General features: G+C 37.0%; 1 protein-coding gene across 6 annotated transcripts in view; it reads right to left on the bottom strand.

Moving 5' to 3' along the window:
- The window catches only part of LOC149799070 (uncharacterized), a 70,923-nt gene that overhangs the window by 29,624 nt on the left and 23,258 nt on the right, over positions 1-18,041 (bottom strand). For all 6 annotated transcript variants that reach the window (XM_089958057.1, XM_089958058.1, XM_089958060.1 and 3 more), the window contains exon 3: positions 700-842. In XM_089958057.1, coding sequence (XP_089814183.1) covers positions 700-842 — 143 coding nt within the window. The remainder of the gene's footprint in view (positions 1-699; positions 843-18,041) is intronic.

Genomic DNA, 18,041 nt, shown 5'->3' with positions numbered 1-18,041 from the left:
ATGAAGTTAATTTTACTTATGATGGCAATTGCTTGTACGTATGATGATAATTAATGACATTGTTGGTGGTAATTATATTTTACGGATGATGGTAATTAAAAAGGTACTAAAAAGGTAATTCTATTTTACTAATGATGGTAATTAATGACACTGAGGATGGTAATTATATTGTACTGATGATGGTAATTATTGACACTGAGGATGGTGATCATATTTTACTGATGATGGCAATTAATGATACTTATAATGTGTAGTAATTGCTGACTACTGGAATAGAAGATAAGGATGTGTTATATGTCGCTATTTTGGTGATGCTGGTAGAAGTAGTGTATGTGTGTGTGTGTGTGTGTGTGTGTGTGATTGTTTTTTTTTTACCAGCTTTAAAGCAAATTCAGTCATATCGCTACGATGTCTGCAGTGCGGCAGTGTACAGTGATGTCTAGCACTGGGGTAGCATGAAACAGACATGTGGCAACAAGTCCCACCCAGTCACATTATCTAGACACCTGGCCGATCTGTCTTAACACTAACCTCTTAATGCTGAGCGCCAAGCAAGGCAGCAGTTATTAATATTTTTATAACCTTTTGGTATGATTCGGTCAGAGCTCGAACCCACAACCTACTGCATCGAAGGTGAATGCTCTAACCAATTAGGCACCGGACCGGGCAACTACTACTGATACTAGTACAGTTTCTTACCAAAATGAAAAACGTCAATCTCCCTGCAAACAATGGCAACGCTGCTGCATGAATGATGATGAAAGCCACTGAACTAACTACTTGAAGTATGTGATGTACCACTATTGCATTCTGTAATCTGGAATTCACTTCCATTTCTGATCCTATTAAAAGATATAAACAAAATTAAAGAAAAAAAAAGAGAAGTTATAAATAATTTTAAGACCTAATGTTTATATTTTAACATTGGCTATCATTCTTCTAATCGTCAGGATGGGAATCACTTCGGAAAATATCCTCAAGGAACTACTTGATTTATAAAATCACATACCACAGACTGTTTAAGATGTTGAAAAAATCGATGTCGTAGGTGGTTGGTGTTGAATTTTGGGAGCTTAATTTTCTTCCAAAGTGATCATGATTCTTCAAAATGTGGAAACAGACGAAAGTCACGTGGTGTACGTGATAAGGGTATCTACTATAGGACACACGGTACTAATTATGCGGAAAAACTGTGCACCATCCTAGAATGTATGAACAAATAATTGGGCATTTACGGGTTTGGTGGTCCATAATTGGTTAATAATGAAAATTACAATTTTAGGAAAAATATCTTTTGAGAGCTTATCCTATATGTAATTAAATAAAATATAGAAAAAATTCTATTGATGCGATTTTAGTATTTTTCCAGGCTTGACTCAGGAGTACGCAATAATGAAAGTAGCACCTGATTCATTTGGTGCAGAATCAATGACATGTGTTCCATGCACATGTAAATAAACAAGATGCCGCGGCTCATATGGTGTTCTCCACACATAAGCTTGCACCAAGGTTAGTTGTGCATGGAGAATTATACGTCTCATCATGAGCACCCAGAAATTTTAAGTTATTGAATTTTGAATATGAAGTTCAGTTCCTCGAATGCACTGGTCTGCCAGGAGTCCCGATGTGTCAAATTGGCATTGTCCAGAACTCCTTTGAATAATTCACACCTGTCCAAGAATAATAGTTTAGCTAAAAAAGCACTTATTAGCTCCAACGAATAATCTAAACAAATGTTGCCTCTCAAATAATATCTAAACATTACATTAAATACGTCTGCAAACTGATGTAACAACAACATAAGAAATAAAATTAGAGAAGTGGCCAGCTCCACGTACGTGTATGTAATCATAAATGGTGAAAATGCTTTTCGCTTCGTCTAGCTACGCAACATTTTGCAAATATCCCATATAGACAAATAACCCACTTGACCAAACCCATCTAAAGGGAAATATCTTTATTCTTATGAGAACGCACCTGACACCAGCAACGAATGAGGAATTAAACTAAACTTGTCAACGAGTTTTATTATTAATGGTAATTACCGATCGTAAATACGTATTTATAGATCTTACGCAATCTGCACTCTCAATATCTTAAAATAGAATGTTATACCCGTGTACAAATAATAGCTATATAATATTTTGATTTCAGATGATCATTACATTACAGTTATGAGCAAAACTTATACATAGACACAACCATGTGCCAATAATAATAAAAATACAGATATACATAACAGACAATTACATGTGACCACTAGAAAAACTATTTGTGGAAAACTAGCCACCAATATTATAAATTGGTTTAGTTTAGTTTGCAGTCGGGATTTTCTTTTTTCATTTTGAAGAGTTGGGTGACTTGGAGAGGATATCCTCTCCCTATGTAACCACAAAGAGATAAGAAGATCATTTTTGAGAAAAGTTTTAAGAAAGGTCAAACCTAGCAGTCATGAAAAATCGGAATCAAATTAATCAATAAATTTCGATGTTTCTACAAATACCTCGAACGTATTTAGGTGAACGAAAATTGTCAAACTTGAAGATTGAATGTCTGCACATACTTTAATTGTTACAACTCTATTGTCTTAAATTAAGCAACAGAAAAGAGTGAAAACAACAAGTTTAGTACAAAATCAACAAATTATTTATTTTCTTTGATACAAAGTGAATATTCTAAAGGACCATACAGCATTGTGACCTAAATCCCAAGTTGTCCTAAAAGTTCTATCACATCCCTAAAATTATAGATAGTTCCGAATTAATAACAGTGTTGTTCCGAATCAATTCCAATTTTGAATGTGTTCATGTACCAATAGTCTGGAATAGTGTTGGTGTGGCTAATTCAAAACGTTTCTAAATCAATTCACAATTATCTCAAAATAGTGATTGAGTCCAAAATGTATAAATGAACACTTTGTAAATCCAAGGAATAATTTACATAAATAAATTCGCTTAAATTTAAAAAGAACAGCACTAAAGGACTAATTCTACAGCAGCAGGGAGGTTCTACAGACCAGACCGTTCCAGCAAAATAAACCTTCCTACGAGAACTTTCTCCGTAGAAGCCTCAGATTACAAAAATAAAGCCTTCTACGAAAAACAATTTGCGTAAATTCAACCTCGAGTGTAATTTTTGTGTGCAAATTATGATTCTGGACAAGGAAAAAATATAATTTTTTTGGGGGGGGGTGGGAAAATGATTGGGTGTCGATGAAGTTTGGCAAAGAAAAAGCTGCAAATGCTAATTTTACTTTACAATAAAACAATATCATTGAAAATAAGATGAGTCGAAAAACTAGCACAGTTGGAGAGCCTCATTCTGCAAGATTAACACGAGAAGAATTAGCGGCAGTAAGGAAACTCATTCCGACAAAAAAATTATTTAAGAAAAAAGTTCGTGAGTATGATGATTCACAATATCATATTGGTGAGGTATCGTCAAAATGGTTGAGTCCAGTCACTGGAGTTATCGAACAAGTCGCATATGGCAAACAACAAAAGGATAAGGAACTTAAAGATCTTGGGCTTATTCCCATGACGAGAGATATTGAGCAACATACCCAAGTGGTTCCGGGTCAACTTGAGCAAATTCGACAAGAACAAGCGCAAGCACACGCACAAGCACAAGCGCAAGCACAAGCACAAGCGCAAGCGCAAGCACAAGCACAAGCACAAGCACAAGCACAACAAGAACAATTGCCGCAAGAACAACCTCAAAGTGAAAAAATAAAAATTTCGGGTTCCGATAAATTTACCGATGAAACTATCGCAAGAATAAAATCAATGAATCCGGATGAGGTTGTAAAATTTACTGTGGAAAATTTTGAGAAAAACAGACGAAAAAAACTGATGAAACCGGGTCAATCCGAGAGAGTAACATACATAAATTGGATAAGGTGGGTATATTATGCATACAAGAATGTCAAAGTAGTTAAATTTAATGATCCAGAATATACTAAATTTATTATTTTGGTAGGTAATTATGAAAAGATATACAAATCTAAACCATTATCGCTATCTTTGCCTTCATTTCACAAAGTTGAACCCGAACCAGAGAAAGTTGAATCCGAATTTACAAAAATTAGACAAAAAAGAATCATGCCATCAAGATATTTTACCCGTGATGCTCTTGAAAAATTTAGTGACGAAGATAAATTAATTCAAATTGTTAGATTTGGTTTTATGGAACCAGAAAATTATTTGAAAGCAAAATATCGTGATTTAAAAATGTCAAGGGATCAATGGATACCCACTGTGTATTTTGCTTCTGTGGGAAAACCTATTGATATCGAAGATCCCGATTACAAAAATTTTACAAGAGAAATAAGACAATTAGATCAGGAAGAAATATCAAAACCGCCCGAAGAACTTGAAGATGAACCTGAAGATGCACCTGAAGATGAACCTGAAGATGAACCCAAAACAGGAAGTGGATATACCATCTGTCCTGACAGTGTTGTCAACGACGTATCTCGCCTCGAAGTATTAATCGGAGGAAAACGAGCTGGAAATAACTCTCGTGAAATAATCAACGAAGCCTCAGATATTTGTCAGCGATTATTTCGTGGTGGTATTATTGATTCTCACATTTACAAGAAACTCGTCGATGAGCTTATCGATTAAAATAACACAATTGAAATAACATGATTGTTCACAAATATCAGCGCAGACCAAGACAGGTCCGCGTAGTTAACTCTCGATTGCCCGTGTACAAATATATCCACGGTAATGGATTCGGTGATATCATTGGAAGTCTTGTCACGCGAGTAATACCTAAAATTGGACCCGTGATTAAGCAATTTGGGTTGAAAGCAATAGGAAAGATCGGCGAGACTGCCATTTCTGGTATCGGTAATTTGGCCAGTAAAGGCTTCAACGCTATCAAAGATAAAATATTAAGTTTAGTACGTAAAAAGCAACCCGTTAAATTACCCATTACCAGAGAAATGCCACCTGAAGTTAGTAAGGTCATAAATGATGCGGCAAATAAAAAAATAAATGATCTAGCACAGGAAGCTGCTATAACAAATCTAGTGCAGGAAGTTGCTAATACAAATCTAGCGCAGAATGTTGCTAATACAAATCCGGCAAATACAAGTTTTGTTTCAGGTAGTGGTCTTCGTTTTAGACGATATTATTAGTAATAAATGTTCGCACAAGTGTCAAATGAAGTATTTGATATGGACGAGCCAGTAGGTAGGGACACATCAGTGCGAGATTTCCAGTATTTCTCGTACGATGTAGTTGAGCCAGATTCAAGAAATCGGAAGGAAATTCAAGTCCACGATACAACAAGATATTTTCTTCCATCTGAGGCGTATATCGAATTTGTTGGTAAAATTGTCAGAGCCAACGATACCAACTTTGGACCGAATTTTAAAGTTGGATTTGTCAACAACGGCATTATGGCATTATTCAAGAGCGCCACCTACATGATCGATGGAAGAGAGATTGAATCAATTACGAATAATGTTGATATAGCAACAACGATCATAGGACTAGCAAGATACTCTGATGATTTTACTAGATCAGCCGGCCCTAGTATGATGTTCGCGAAGGATAATTCTGATGAAGCGGAACACAATCGGTATAACATCGCTATACCAATGGATAACACTGGTGCTGGTCCAGCCACCCAGATGGCGTTAATAACTGGCGTCAATGATGATTACAATCTCGGATTTGCCACGCGAAAACTTATGTTGGTTGGTCCGAGTTTAAGATTTTCCTGCGCAATTCCGTTATCTCACATTTTTGGATTTTGCAGACATTTCAGAAAAGTTATTTACGGAGCGAAGCATACGATATCTTTCGTTCGAGATGCCAATGATGACAGAGCCATCTGGCGAGATGCAAGTGCAGATCCCCTTGATATCGGCAAAGTTGTCCTTGAAAAAATTACCTTGTGGATGCCAGCGATAGTTCCATCGATGATCATAGAAGAAAAATTATTATCATTCATGAATCAAGGAGGAAAATCCATCATGTCTTGGCTGACAACGATGACTGACTCTATCGAAAATGTTAATATTAACGGAATATTTACTTGGCGAATTGCGTCACAGCAGGGCTCCTCCGCACCAAGACATATCTTTGTTGCTCTACAAAACATGAATAGAAATGATCAACTGCATAGCCATATGATATTCGATCGACTCGAGGCAACAAACGTTTCATTGAGAATAAACGGCCAACAGGAGCCAACCGAGGAAATAGCCATCGATTATGTCACCAATTCCACGGCACGCGCGTATCATCGATTGTTAAGTTTCATGGGCCGCGATCAAAATATTGATACTGGATTGCAAATATCACAATTAGATTTTAACACTCTCTATCCCATCTATTATTTTTCTTTGGAACATCTCGATTTGGTAAAGCAGTCGGTCGTCGATATTCATTTCAAGGCCAGAATTAACACAAATGGAAACGCAAGAGCAATCGCAGTTATTCTCAGTGATAGAACAATGATCCTGGAGGGTATCAGTGGTAGAATGAGAGTCATCGACGCACCCGTCGAAAACATGTAATAAATTCTAAATTTAGATTAAGTGATTATTAATATGCCATACGATCACGTCAGCGTAACTCTGACCCCCGGTCAGGTGAAAAAACTTCATGCAGCAACAACAGCACGACGAGGTTTAAGTTTAACCTTAAAAAGTAATCAACTTCACGGTGGACCTAACAAACTATCGTTAACTAAAAATCAACACGGACATTTCACCAGAGCCAGATCAGCAAATACTGGTATTCGCCTGAATCTCTCGATAGGCGCAATCAGAGATATGATCAAAGTAGGTGGTATTTTTCCATTGGCTGCGCTTATACCCGCGTTAATAGCAGGCGCAAAGGCAGTAGGATTAGGTGCACTTGGTGGGATAGGTTCCGCAATAGCAGGAAAAGTTGTTGGAAGAGGATATCGTAAAAAAAAGGGAGGGTTTATCTCCCCCTTCTCTCTTCTAGCAAAAGTGCTGCAGACGCAACAAGGATCCGGCCTTTACCTAAGACGACCCCCGTACGGATCCGGTCTAAGTCGAGCCTACCAGCCTCAAATTTAGATTTAATAAGTGAAGCAAAAAAAAAGAAAATAAAATTTTTCAGAGGCGTATTTATGCGAGATCAACTACCGGATAAACCAAATCCTACCGAGACAGGAATAATAAATCTCGATAAAAATTCCGGCCCTGGCACTCACTGGGTTGCTTACGCGATTAATCCTCGCGAAGTTATTTACTTCGACTCATACGGATTAGCACCGCCGAATGAATTTATCAAATATGTGTCAAAACTAAAACTTCCGGTTTGGTATTCAACGCTTCCAACACAAACACTAGTAGATCCACCAATATGCGGCCGGGAGACAATTAACGTCCTTGATGCAATTTCAAAATCATCTCGTCCTTTTCGCAAAATTTTATTTGAATATACCGTAGATAAATATCATGGTTGACATTTACGGTAGGTCTCTCTTTAGGAAAGAAAAAAAAGATGCAGTCGACATCGATACATCAAAGTTTGCAACCAAGAGCGATATTAACAATCTTTTATCGCTGTCAGAAGTTGATCCTGGCGAAGTTGCTGTATTTCAAAATGCAGAAGGGCGATTACAAACTAGCAACGTTAAAATAACTGATATAATCAAGCGAGACGAATACCGCGATCACATTAGTCAGTTTACTCGCCAATCGGAGATGGTATTAAAATCTGTTGCTGATATCGCCGATATTATAACAAAGTTACCCCTGAAGGCTGATAAAACATTACACGACGAACTTCAAGATAGAATGACAAAAAGACTTAACAAACTAAATAACGATCTTAAAAAACTTGACGATATTTTAGCTAAATTTAGCAAAAAATTTGACGAGAATATAAAAACATCAACTGATACTTCCTCCGTATCAGATCAAGCATCACATGACGATCTCAGCGAGAAAATAAAAAAAATCAACGAGGAAATTACTAATATTCTTGCCGAAATTAACGAAGTAAATATCTCGATGAGTCAGAAAATCGATAAAACATCAATCGACGATCTCAACAAAAAAATAAAAAAAATCAACGAGGAAATTACTAATATTCTTGCCGAAATTAACGAAGTAAATATCTCGATGGGTCAGAAACCATCGATCGACGATCTCAACAAAAAAATCAACGAGGAAATTATTAAACTCGGTAATGTTGTTGTTCCTGAATTTACCAGAGGGATTAACGCGATGCAAGTACAAATAAAATCCATCAACGATGAAATTAACGTGGTACGTGAATTAGCGAGTCAAAAGTTAGATACATCAACGTACGACGAAAAAATTCAAGATTTAAACACAAAACTTCTCGCTACAATAGCAAAGATTGACCAATCCGTCGATAAAACTGGTCACGCTACTGACGTAAAGCAATTAGGTAAGGAAATTATCGAAATAACCACAAAAATTAACAATATCAACACAAAAATATCATCGTTGGATATCCCAATATTGAAGAAATTATATATGCCAAATAAATTGATAGATAATAGAATTATACGATGCAATCTAACATTTGTGTTAATCATGAATGATTCTATCTGGACACCCGATCATGATTTTTTTGAATTTACCGCGCCAATTGCTGGCGTATATCGAGCACATATTATCTCCGATATAAAATTTAAGGTACAACCGGATCAGAATAATAAAATTTATGAATTCTGCCCTGGATTTTTTATTATTATTTCGTTAAGTGAATATAGCAAAACAACATTCACGCTAGAACCGCCAGACAGATCAATATTCACGCCAAGAACCAGCATGGGAGTAGTGAATTATTCTATAATTTTCGAATTTTTATCCGAACGTACGCCATATTATCCGCAATTGTAATCGTAGATTAATAAATGACCGCATCGGATTACCGTTACAATCAGGCACGATCATGGCAGGATTCGTTGCGAAAACAACTTGACGATTATCAAACAAAAATAAATAAATACCAGCGCAAATTAGTTATCATTGATGTTGCAGTGTACGCAGTATCTGCTGTGGTCGCTGGTGCAGGAATAATTCTATCCGCGGTAACAATGATAGCGCCAATTGCAGCAACAATAATAATCTCGTCAACAACAGCAATCGCGGGTGTTCTTAATATCATCGCGAAAAAGATATCCTCGTGCACAAGTGAAAAGTTATCTTCGTACAAAAGTAAACTTGCTAAGATCAATGACGCGTACTCGAAATTATCATCGTTACTTTCTGAAAGTCTCAACGATGGTATTATATCCGATCTAGAATTTTCTTCAATGATTAGTATTTACTCGGAGATTGAACAAATGAATATTAATAATGTCCGAGTTAGCCCAGATCGTGACAAACACGACACCGCCGACAACAACGTTAATATCGCTAAGTTCAACGAAACCCGAGTTTAGTATTAATTTCTCAACACCAATTAACGTTAACGAAATTGCATTAACACAATTGCGCGTCTACAATAGCTGGCCTAATGTTAGATCGAAATCATTCGGTAATTTGATGCCAAATAATTCACTTGTTTTTGCAAATAAGAATAAACCCGATGGAACACCCGATTGGATCGTCGTTGGTATACCAACCGGTAGTTACGAAATTGATCAACTGAATAATGAGTTTACCACTAGAATATCAAATTTAACCGGCGATGCTAAACCGGGCATAAAGATATCTTCACATGATCCAACACTATCGTCAATGATAGAAGTGAAATCACCGTACGTGGTAGATATTTACCAATCATCGATTAGAAATATATTAGGTTGGCCCGAGGTCGCACCTCTGATAAAACCAAAGAAATCGGATGTTATTATTCCAGGTTGGTATGATGAAACCCTTCCAGAAATACCGGAACCAAAAAAGGAAGATTTTACAACCGACGAAGGATGGTATGGAGATATCAAACACAAGCCTCTGATCCACAGCGCCATCAATCTCATGAATAACCACAAAATTAACCTAGTAATATTCGCTTTCACTTTTATTAACGAAAGAATTCTCTCATGGCTGCCTCTTCCTAAAATCCCCCCAGATGTGAAAATCTTCGACGCTACCCACATTAACAGGATAATAGCCCCCATAGACGGTATCTTGGTAAGAAGAACACTAGACGAGTTTATTCAAGAACACGAATTACAATTAAATTTATTGCGAGGATCATTTCATGAATGCATCCTAAATAAATCTGGTTCATGTAGCGAAATTATAAAACACGTGAAAATTTTAAATCAACTCGCGAATGATATTGAATATTATCATGATATGTTTATTCGGGCGATAGTCGACGATATATCAATTGCCGACTATGTTCTCCCTATTAGCAAATTCGAGTTGATCAAGAACTCGGGTGAGAAACAAAAATTCATGAGAGTATTTGAATTAACCGAGGAAACATTGCCAAAATTTAAATTTCCTAATTCTGATTTTGATGCGATGAGAAAATCCGTCACTGATACCATCGATGATTTATTTCCGAAATTACATGCCGCATGGACCAAAAAAATACATTCAGAATTGATTCTTAAACACAATAACGATCCTGACAAAGGTGGACGGCACATATCGCCGGGTATCGTTAATATAACGGAAGTTATCGCGATTTATCTTCACGCGGATGTTGTCGAGGGTAGTTACAATGTTGATGCGTCAGAGTCAAATCAAGCTCATCAGGGTTTTATATTGTACTCATTTTCACCTAGCGCATCTCCTGGTTATTTGATAATCAAGGAACCAATGAATCCGTTTTACCTGCGATGTCATAATCGATTATTGACAAGAATAAATTTCAAACTAACGGATCAGAAAGGAAATTTACTTGATATACGAGGAGAAACTGTAAGTATCAATTTGCTAGTGAAATCGTGAGAATCTTTGATTCTTGAATCTGTATCCGTGGGAAAAATAAGCGAAAAAAATAAATAAAAACCAGGGAAATTTTCAAAATTAATATATTTTTTTAATTTTTGTTTTTTTTTGTTTTGTGGAATTAGGAATCGGAAGATTCCCTAATTTTGTTTTCATCGACAAGTTTTTTCAACTGTCTGACACGCGAACTTGTAATTTTTCGTGATTCATACGCGTCTGATAAAATCAATCTAGCGTTTTCTACCAACATCGATAATTTAACAAAATCCTCGATGCGATCATCGCTGACTGTAGCAAGTGATTGATACATCGCAATTTGGATTTTCTTTATTAATTTATATTCTGACGGCAGCGTGTATTTATATTCGAGTTTTCCTTGAACAATCGTCTCGAATTCTGATCTGATTTTATTCGTGTCAAGATCCGATGGAAGATTTATTTTTTTCTTCAGATCATCGATGGCTCCAATGATATCGTTTATAGTTTCCTCATTCATTATATTAATTTTGTAAATCTTCAATTATTCCTCATCGATTTCCGAATCCGGTATTATTCGGATATAAGAAAATTTGAGCCAAACACCGAGATTGTAGGAAAACGTTGCGTTGGTTTTTCCTTCTGCCACAAATTGTATCGAGTGTGAACTAATATTATAATATTTAGCAGCGGCGCTTGTCGACTCAAATGCAAGTTCTTCACCTGTTGCTTGATTTATCGATTTGACAGCCCTGGCATACTTCGGATATTTACCAGAATTACCGAAAATGCAATTTTCGCTCTGAGTGATTGCGCGTAGATTGGAAGATTCATTATTAAGTTTATTACCGTCAATGTGGTCGATGACAAGTCCGATTTCTATTGGTCCATGAAAGCATTCGAATACGAACCGATGAATTGTGTAATTTATTGTTTTTTTATTTTTGGTGATGGTAAATCTGAGATAACCGTATTTATTGACTTTACCAACACACCTCTTTGTTTTGATGTGTCTGACAGTACCATCCGATGATGCCTCGTATCCACTGATTGTTGGATGAGATCTATACTCGCTCGTGATTTTCATTGCAGGAATCGTTGATTTTGTTTCCATATACAATATTCCATTTGTTTAAATCGAAATTTGCCTTGAATCGATTAATATAATCTTCTTCACATTTTATCACCGAGGAAGATTTTTTTTTGTAATATCGACATAATTCACGATATTTTTTCCCTCCACAGGAGAAACATAATCGTGTCTTTCCTCGAATGCCAACTTGGCAAACTAAACATCGCTGTGGTCCTTTGTTACCTCGTCGAATTTCGTATATATGAGCGCCACAGTATTCACCTCTGCAGGATTTGTCACATGTTTTTGTTGATCCGACTATTATCCACGCGCATTGCTTCATTATAATTTAAACATTTGTCTAAAATATAATAATGGATATATTTGATCTTGATGAGGCAGAATTTATCATTCCTGAAGTTGATCGTGCTAAGAAAGAATTTTTCGATGATGGAGCGATTCATACCTGGTCGACGTGGAAAACTAACTTCGTTAATGCTACGATGAATCTAGAGCGAGCGAAAAAGATAATTGAGCATATAAAATCTGAACACAAGGAAGAGCGATTTATCTTTGGAATAAAATTTATTACACAAATGCCCGATGACACTTGGATTATTCGCGATAAACGAGATCCAGTACGTGGCGGTAAGAAAAATGTCGTTTTTGATAAAAATTCGAAGCCGGGATTATTATTGGGAATTGATGGTCCTTATTATGCTAGAGCTTATCCTTCTAGTGCTGTTGTTTATGGAATTTATCGGCTGAATAATAATCCTGATGTAAAAAATCTACCTGCGATGAAAGAATCACCGATGATAAACTGCGTGGCTGAGCGAGTTATCGAGCATATGAGGAATGCCCGTCGAGGATCTGGCTTGACTCAATTGAGATTGGATAAAATTAACACGTGGGCAAAGACGGTTGTTGATGGCGCATCGATTGACGATGTTGCTGCGTTAAGCAAGAAACTTAAATTTCCTATCACGGTAAAAACATTATCGGGAGAAATATTATATTCATCACCGTATAGTTCTCGAGGAACACCAATCGAAATTGTTGATCATAATTCGCACGCGTGGTCGCAGTCGGTAATGATATTTCCTCGAGATCGTGTTGTTAAGTTTTATCCCGTGGAATCTGGGAAAGACAATTCCGATGCCATGTTCAGGTTTATCAAACTATTAGCCAAGTCCGATCCAATATCAGTCTGGTTATTTTCTAGCGAAGAAAGATACGATCAGTTTATTTTACCACGCGGAGATATTTACCGTGATGAAATATTACATGATTCGATGAAAAATATCGCGGAGAAATATTCGTCAAATCCAGATCAGTTGCTGACAAATTGTTTTACTGTTCCGTCTGTTGCCGCTCACGCTGCCAGAGAGAGAAATTCGTGGAAACCTACAAGGAATGAATTTCTCAATGATATTCAACTTAGTTGTATCGAATACGGCCATGGAGGATTATGGAATACCAAGTATTATTTCGAAGATATGATTTCTGTTGATATGAGCGCATGCTATCCTGGAAGTTTTCTCGGATATGGCGATTGTGCGGATTACTTTGCTAAATTCGGCCATCCCACCAACGAAATGACGAGAGTGGCAATTAACGGACCGTTACCTGATTTTGTCATGACAGGATTCGCTCATGTTACTTCATTCGAACTTGCTGAGAATTTACATAAAATTTGTTATATTTGGTTTGGTAGGCATTTATCTCAACGCAGATGGGTCCCTATAGTGCTGTTGAGGTATATGCTGGATTCGTCGATGTTGATATCGCTGACGGTGAGTGAAGCGATTATATCCTATAGGAAACAAACTGAAGTGTGGTTACCCACGGACTGCGAGAACGCGAAAGATATTGGAAGAAAAATCATTGGTAAATTCACTCAAGGAGGATCAGTTGATCATAAGCATAGACACGCTAGATTATTCATCAATGATGCTGAGATGGATTTTATTATTGCCGATACAGTATCACGTGGAATATTTTGCAACAGAGAAAATATTATTATTGATGGAACGAAGTTAGGTACCGTGATCACTTATCTCGATGGAGAATCCGCGCAGTATACTCATTTGAGATCATCAATGCTCGCCTATGTAAGTATCAATCTGCTATCAATGATAAATAAATTTGCCGATATCGCGGTAAGGGTTGCAACGGATTCGTTTTATATCGATAAAAAATATCAATGTAGGCTAGAAAATTTAATCACCGATGGTTCCTGGGGAACTTGGAGAATAAAAAACGAGGATATTCTAGATTATTGCGAAGACGCCGATGTCGAAGATTGCGATAAGTTTCATCGAGATAAATACGATGAAGTATCAACGGCCGCATCTGCGTTTGATCCGATTTCACGAAGTAAATTTGTCTACATGAACGGTCCTGGCGGTAGCGGTAAAACAACAAGAGCGATAAATTTATTTTCAAAATCTGATATGATCGTGTTGACTCCGACTCACAGATTAGCGCGAGAAATAAAGCAACGCGGGGTTGATTCTTGCACGTATCATAGTTATTTCAAGTACAGCGGTGGATTATGGGATTCGGCTCGCATGGGAAACAAATATATCAACAAAATCATAATATTTGATGAAATTTGTACAGTAAATTTAGTTGTGTTAAAATCATTCCTGGGTTGGTTGGAGGAGAAAAACACCGCTGTAATAATGTGCGGAGATCATGGTCAGCCAGATCCTATTGATGGCGAATCTCCACATGAATGGCTCAGGAACTTCGTTGATTATTATGAAGAAATCGATGCTGATTATAGATCCGATGATATTTTACTGACCGAGTTTAAAAAAATGATTCGGTTGCAACCTAATAAGTTTCAATGTGATGTGATGAGAAAAATAATCAACGAGACTTCGATGGATAATTTTCTAACCTTGTGGCGTCCAGATCATCTGATTGTTGCTAGTAGAAAAATTATTCGCGATGCTATTCAGGAAATGTTATTCAAGCTTCATTGTGAGAAATTTCCAACATTGCAGGTACCGTTGTGTTATAGGCCCGCTGATACCAGGAAACAAAATATTAATGTTACTTTGCCATGCGGAGAAGAAAAAATATTAGTTTTGAATGATATTATTTTCGTTGATATTAATCTTGTCAATGATGCGATAAACGCGGAAAGATCACCATGGAAACTCGGATACGCAACAACGATACATTCATCGCAGGGATTGACTGTACATGGCCAAGTTTGGATCGTCGATGATAGAATTTCCTGGTCAAATTTAGTTTATCTAGCCGTGTCTCGAGTAAGAAAATTATCTCAGTTAGGTAGAATTAAATTTCACATTAACGACGATGGCGGTAATTGAGTATCCTTCGGTATGATTTGTAATTCCTCCTTGGTAAATCCTCGTTGTGGTGCTAGTGAATCTAAGAAATAAATTGCTGGTCTTCCTGACGATCTTGTTACAGCTGATATTTTATGTGTTGTAACGCTCCAGGTTGGATCAGTTGCTCTTTTTCTTCCTCCCTCGGCTTCTCCTTCCTTATATAAATATCTGACTATGACGCTACCTAGCACAGGCGGAATTGTGGAATCTCGCTTTAGGGGTATATTTGGTTTTGTAATTGCAGTTGCGGGCTTCATTGATATTGTTCGTGTTACTTCGTTATTTAGTGCGTTAATCACGTGAGGTAATCTTGTTACCCAATCGTGAGATCGTTTATCTTGGATAAATTCTCTCGCGTACTGATATCCGAATAATCTTTCTGCTAGTGTTTTGTTGAATCTCTCAACGATAGCTTGATTGTGATGAACACCTACAATACCGCGACGGATTTTAACATTATTCTTTTTCATCAGTGAAGTAACCGCACCGAGGAATTCTCGTCCTGGATCAATCTGAAGAAGCTTCGGCCATGTTAATGGAGATCGTGAATAAATTTCGCTAAACGCCTTAGCTATCTCCGTTGCTGTTTTATTCGATAATGGTTCCGCTTCCTTGTATCTGCTAGCAATATCAACGACTGTCAGAACATATTTGTATGTGACGCCGTCAACGGTATCGTAAGGAAGAAACATTAAATCAGCCTGATGAACTTCATTAGGTACGTTCACAGAGAAACTCGCATATGATATTTTCTTAGGCGGAGGAAGATAAATTTGCCAAACTGCTTGTCTCGATAGCCACGATGCAGCGGTGGATTGTTTTATTTTTGCTGCCTTAGCAAGTTTGGCAATTGCTGATTTTCCTCGCCAAAATCCTCGCGGAGAATAATATATTTGCTCCATTATAATTTACCAGCACCTAGTACTAATTTACCTTTCATCGCGCCTTTTATTAACCAAGTTGCCAATTTCTCTTTGAAATTTTTATCAGGAATAGCATCTATTGCGTGAATTAATTTAATATCAGCGAGATGTCTTTGTTCTAAATCCCCGCTACGATACGCAAGATCGTGATAGTAGCATGCGTTATCGATGGCGTTTATCGGATCTTCACCCGGGTTTGGTTGATTATTATTGTTGAGTCTCATATCTAGCCTTGTACCAGGTCCGCAGTAATTATATCCTGGTAAATGTTTCTCTCCGGGATATTTCGCCCAAGGAGCTCCAGGCAGATTTGTTAAGGAGGTTGCGATGTCTCCTCCGGTTCTATTTTTTTTTTTATAAATCTAAACTTAATTGTCTTGCAAACTTCACATTCTCCCTTGATTGCATTTCTGTTGTTGCGTGTAACGACTTCGATTGGATTTATCGTAGCAGTTCGAGTGCGACACTTAACACAATATGAATCCATAATATTCTAATAACATGAATGTAATTGATTTTTCAGCCACAAAAAAACGCGAGCAAGTAAAACATATCGAGGCATTACCAAATTCGATTAGAATGATAATCATTGGACCATCTGGTTCTGGAAAAACGCAATTGTTGTTGAATTTGATTATGCGATGGTTAAAATGGGATAAATTGTATTTGGTTGCGCCGTCTGTTGATGATCAGCGATGTTATCAGGTATTAAAAGAATTTAGCGATAATATTGAGGATGGCACAATAGAATTTATAACGGACATCAATGAAACTCCATCAGTGGAAAGTTTAAACGGCGATGCTAATAATCTTGTTGTTTTCGATGATGTAATGCTGGATAAACAAACTAACCCAGCTAGGATATTCTCGCGTGGCCGACATAGGAACACCGATGTGATTTACGTGACGCAGCGATATACGCAAATTCCGAAGGTGATTAGAGATAATTGTAATATTTTATCAGTTTTTAATGGCGTTGATACTTACACGCTGAGAAATATTCATCAAACTTGGTGTAACGGCGACATGGACATAAATAAATTCAAAAATTTCTTCAGTCACGCTCAGGCAACACCACACGGTTTTGTCACGATTAATCTTCATGATCCTCGTAGTAGGTATCGAGTCGGTCTTGATCAGATTTACTCATAAATTTGCAGCTTTTTCTTTGCCAAACTTCATCGACACCCAATCATTTTCCCACCCCCCCCCAAAAAAATTATATTTTTTCCTTGTCCAGAATCATAATTTGCACACAAAAATTACACTCGAGGTTGAATTTACGCAAATTGTTTTTCGTAGAAGGCTTTATTTTTGTAATCTGAGGCTTCTACGGAGAAAGTTCTCGTAGGAAGGTTTATTTTGCTGGAACGGTCTGGTCTGTAGAACCTCCCTGCTGCTAATTCTACTAATTCACATGTAGTAATGAGTAATTCTACTGCATATTGTATATTTTAACATTAAATTGTTACATTACCGAGCCCTGACGTCGACTCATAAAAAGGTGTGCCTTTGTTTTGAAGCCGATATGATCAAATCTTTGAATTACGTTTGTGCAGATGCCAATCTCGTTTTCTTCTAAAGAAAGCTACTAACTTTTATTCCTAAGGGCATTTTGTAGATAAAGCATAAAAGTGTAAACACTATATGGTACCTGTGATTTAAATAAAGACTTTTTGAAGAACATAGATTGTTTTACTATCTTGACAATTTGACTATCAGCAAAATAAGGATTACTTTTATCTCTTCCTTAGTGCTGCGATGTTTTATTTAGTTTTGTATTCTTGGATGGACTTATAACACTGTGCAAAAGAGGAAGCAGTTAA

The sequence above is a fragment of the Sinohyriopsis cumingii genome, chromosome 5 (genome assembly GCF_028554795.1).
Source record: "Sinohyriopsis cumingii isolate HCF-2022 chromosome 5, ASM2855479v2, whole genome shotgun sequence".
NCBI classification, from domain to species: Eukaryota; Metazoa; Mollusca; class Bivalvia; order Unionida; family Unionidae; genus Sinohyriopsis; species Sinohyriopsis cumingii.
This window is presented reverse-complemented; position numbering and strand designations above follow the sequence as displayed.